At 47.8% G+C, this 4593-nt stretch overlaps 2 protein-coding genes across 2 annotated transcripts in view; one reads left to right on the top strand and one right to left on the bottom strand.

Moving 5' to 3' along the window:
- LOC108551629 (nephrin) overlaps window positions 1–4593 on the bottom strand; it is a 279049-nt gene that overhangs the window by 222858 nt on the left and 51598 nt on the right. The window lies entirely within an intron of this gene.
- Window positions 369–3087, top strand: LOC108551662 (glucose dehydrogenase [FAD, quinone]). The gene is made up of 9 exons (XM_017905900.1): window positions 369–461; window positions 568–784; window positions 887–1015; window positions 1097–1293; window positions 1375–1469; window positions 1550–1814; window positions 1898–2366; window positions 2457–2827; window positions 2917–3087. Exons 1-9 carry the CDS (start codon window positions 456–458, stop codon window positions 3007–3009), a joined length of 1842 nt encoding a protein of 613 aa, XP_017761389.1. The 5' UTR covers window positions 369–455; the 3' UTR covers window positions 3010–3087.

The following is a 4593-nucleotide window of genomic DNA, read 5'->3' on the forward strand; positions in this document are numbered from 1 at the left end:
TATCTAGACTCTTCCGTGTAGCTTTAGAATAAGTATCCGATTTAGTTGCGTTATATTCGCGCGATCTTTCGAAATTACCCGAGGTAATTAGTCATTAGGATTCTAGTCGTTTTCAGAACTCGCTTGTAAATAAACACGTTACAAATAAATGGTCGGTACGGTAAAGGAAACCGTGATAAGGAACATCGGTCAATCCATTCTTGTTATACCTTATACGCACCATTCGTCAATATAACAGTGAAACGTCAGATAGCGCTAATTTACAAGTATAATCTCGTGTTCGATTTTACACGTCTGTCCTAAAAAACTACATTATTATCGTTTCCTTATACGACGATAGTGCGAAGATGCGACTATAAAAGAAGCTAGTCGGAAGTAGTCGGTAGCCAGTCGAGTAGGACGAAGCCCACTGTGCACTGTTACGACGACTTCCAGTAGCAGCCCTTTGTGACACCATGTCGGTATGTCGAACATTCTTTTCCTCCTAGAAAATTCGAGCATGCGTACGGTTTACGGTAACGGGATAATCCCATACGCTCGTAATAATCATCGTACTTGTAATTGCAGACGAGTTTGTTGGGGGCAACACTGCCCGTCACGCAATGTCCAGATCCGTTCATGGGAGGACCTCAGGTCACGGATGTCTGTTCCGCGAGCGAGGGCAGTTTGTTTCTATCGCTCCTCAACGTCCTCCTAGTCGCGAACCCGTATATCGGAGATCCATGCGGACGTGTCACGCCGATCAAGGAGCCGGACCCTAGTTACGATTTCATCGTCGTCGGCGGTGAGTTGTCCTACAGCTTGGAACGTCTCGCGAGCATGTATCTAGCGCTCGTCGCGTTTTTTCGAGGAAAATTGAACCATTATTTTTCCACGTAAAATGCAGCTGGTGCTGCTGGATCGGTAGTTGCCGCGAGACTGAGCGAAATCGACGATTGGAACGTTCTCCTCGTGGAAGCAGGTCCGGACGAACCAGCCGGGGCTGAAATACCGAGTAACCTACAACTTTATCTCGGTAATTAATCTCGTCGTTTCCACCGTGTCCACGAATTTAGTCAAAAACGCGTGAAACCGAAGGAAAACGTGTTGCGCACAGGTGGCCCGTTGGACTGGCAATACAAAACGTCGAACGAGTCCACTGCCTGCCTGAGTCAGAATGGAAGGTGCGCCTGGCCCCGAGGTAAGAATCTCGGAGGAACGACGCTTCACCACGGTATGGCGTATCATCGAGGTCATCCCAAGGATTACGACAGATGGGTAGAACATGGAGCCGAAGGATGGTCTTGGGACGAAGTACGTATCCCTATTTATATTTTCCGTTATCGATGGGTTAACGACAAATTTTACTTTGCGAACCCGATTCGTGTCTCTTAGGTATTGCCATACTATCTGAAATCGGAGAATAACACGGAAATCGGCAGGGTTAGTGCCAAGCATCACGCTACTGGAGGACCCATGAACGTGGAAAGGTTCGTCCATACCTGATACGCTCACTGGACAGATCATTCGCTTTGAAAAGTGTTTGAAACGAGTTTCTGGTCGTTGACAGGTTGCCCTATCAGCCTCCTTTCGCTTGGGACATTTTGAACGCAGCGGACGAGGCAGGTTTCGGTGTTTCCGAAGATTTAGCTGGGGACAAGATCACTGGCTTCACGGTAGCTCAAACCATTAGTAAAAAGGGCGTGCGAACCACCAGTTTCAGGTCGTTCGTTCAACCAGCCAAGGACCGTAAGAATCTTCACGTAGTCGTGAACGCCTTGGTCACGAAAGTGAACTTCATAGGCAATCGTGCCGTTGGCGTCAGCTTGTTGATGGTACGAACGCTCGTATAGAACTTGCAATTCGATATCCATCCGATTTTGCAATCTTTTAATTTCCTCGCTACCTTCGTACGCAGAATGGAGAGAAGATACAAGTGAAGGCAAAGCGTGAGGTGGTGTTATCAGCGGGCACGATAAACTCACCGCATCTGCTACTCTTGTCTGGAGTCGGACCCAAGAAACATCTAAAATCCAAGAACGTTCCCGTGGTCGTCGATCTACCAGGCGTCGGCGAAAATCTTCATAATCACCAATCGTTCGGTCTAGATTTCTTCCTGAAGGAAGGTTATTATCCGGTATTCAACGAAAGCAGCGCAGAGCAGTACATTGAGAATCAAACTGGAGCGTTCGCTGGTACCGGTTTGGCTCAAGTTACCGGTGTGATGCCATCCAATCTCACTACTCCGGATGATCCGGATATCCAGATATTCTTTGCCGGCTATCAAGCAATTTGCACCCCCAAATCAAACATCGCAGACTTGTCGTCGGATGGTAAGAGCATGGCCGTGAGATTCACATCGGTGAATTTGCGTCCAACGAGCAGAGGTAAATTTCCCTTGGAATCGGTACATCGAAACACGCGCCTTTGATCGATCGTCTAATCTCTTTTTACCGCTAAAATGAATCGTGCTTTAGGCCGCATCACGCTGAACAGCAACAATCCACTGGACCCACCGGTAATTTGGAGTAACGACATGTCCACTAAACACGATCGCAGCGTCGTAGTTCAAGGACTCGGCATCATCTTGAAACTTGCCGATACCCCGACGATGAAACGCCTAGGCTTGAGGCAACAGAACAAAGTTATACCTCAATGCGCCCATCACAAGTTTGGCAGCGACGATTATTTTGACTGCGCTGTTCGTTGGGACACGAGACCCGAGAACCATCAAACCGGCAGCTGCAGAATAGGCCAGCGTTCGGATCCAATGGCAGTGGTGGACCCACGACTGAAAGTACACGGTATCAAAGGCCTGAGAGTAGCCGATGCGTCTGTTCAGCCCAACGTACGTTGCCTGACAAGTTAACGTGGATATTTCATTCGCTCGATACATTCGATTTTACAAATTTTCCATTTTCTCTTCTTCCTTCGTAGGTGGTTTCGGGTAATCCCGTTGCCTCTGTCAACATGGTTGGCGAAAGAGCTGCAGACTTCATCAAGCAAGATTGGGGAAAACAGACTAGCTAGAAGCGAGTACTACAGGCGATGGAAACGGATATTGTGACGAACTTGTTAATAGAACGCAATAAAATCTATTCGAATAGACATGGTAATTACATTTTCTTGCAAATCCCGTTAAATCGATGATCGAATTCCCGATTCGAGCGGCGCAGCCTTTATTAGCATCGCGGAATTTGACGCGCAGAAATTCCATCGGAATCGATCGCTGGTACAGGTAATATGCCATTGCCTGGACCCTGGATAATATAAGGGAAGTTAGTTGGGAAGTAGGGCCGAGCGTTATAAAAGAGGATAACGATTATAAGTCGAAGCGACTTAAGTTATTCTGTAAACGGGACTGCTGACCAATTCGGAATAGTCGATATAAAGCGAAACTGTTGGAGATTCGACGACGGCGTAGACGACGACGACGACGACGACGACGACACTCTTCTCGTCAAACACTCTACGCTCGAAGACTTTAAACCTCTCGTGATTTCGCGAGGATCTCAAACTTCTATCCACCTCGTTCGAAAACGAATATTTACCTTTGCCGGAGTGGCGTGCGCGCGCTCCTGCACTTCGAATGCTGCAGATGACGGCGAGTTTGCCGGCATCGCGAGAAAGGGTCGCGATCTGCCAGCGGAGAAACTAATTTCGTTGACTCTTGCCGAAGTACAATAAAGGGCAATAACGCGATTTAATTAAAATTAGTAACGAAACCGTTGGATGCATTCGAAATTGAAGAATGGCCGGCAGAAAAGGTCGAGCCGCGATATTGTCTGGCAGGATTATTAAGGTAAAAACGAAGAAGAGAAAGGAGAAACGGACGGCGGAGGAGGTCACATCGGTGGAACGAAGTAGCCTCCCAAGCCGGGAAAACGATGGAAGCTAGAAGCATGGAGAAGTGCACTTGACCTCCTTAGAGTCGTGGCCGCACACGCCTGTACTCTGCGTTGCAGACAAGAAGTCCGCTGAGCAAAACGTAAGACCCCACCGACCCTCGCCAACTCACTCACCCCTTCTAACGCCATCGCAGAGGCAGAGTAAACGCGCTTCCCTTATTGGCAGAAATGATCCCTTATTAGCCTGATCATTTAGCACCGTGTGTATGACAAACAGATGCAAGAGCGTAGACTCGTCCCTAAAGCGTCAACTTTCCATTCTTCCGATGAACGTTCATTTCCGAATTTTATTTAACTATACTTATATTTCGTACACGTGTTAAATATATGTCGAATATTTACCGAGTATAAGCGAAAATAATTTTTGGTACAGGAGTTTCACGGATATCTTACGCTTATGTCAACGAGTAACGTTACCAAATCCGAAGGTAGCGATTTCGGTAGTAGCTCATAGAAGAGCGGGGACTACGAGCGAGCATACGAGGTGCAACGAGTGGAATACCTCTCTTGCCCCTGTGCCAAAGCAGTGGACTTCTTGCGTGCGACGCATGGTACGTTTCGTACTGGCAAGAACGACTTTCCTACCCCTTTCGCACCTCGCTCGCTCTTTGCCCGATCTAAATCTTTCCGCGACCACGTGGGTCTCTCTCTCTCTCTCTCTCTCTCTCTCTCTCTCTCTCTCTCTCTCTCTCTCTTTCTTTCTTTC

This window comes from Eufriesea mexicana, unplaced genomic scaffold (genome assembly GCF_001483705.2).
Source record: "Eufriesea mexicana isolate 0111107269 unplaced genomic scaffold, ASM148370v2 scaffold4786, whole genome shotgun sequence".
In the NCBI taxonomy this organism is placed as follows: Eukaryota; Metazoa; Arthropoda; class Insecta; order Hymenoptera; family Apidae; genus Eufriesea; species Eufriesea mexicana.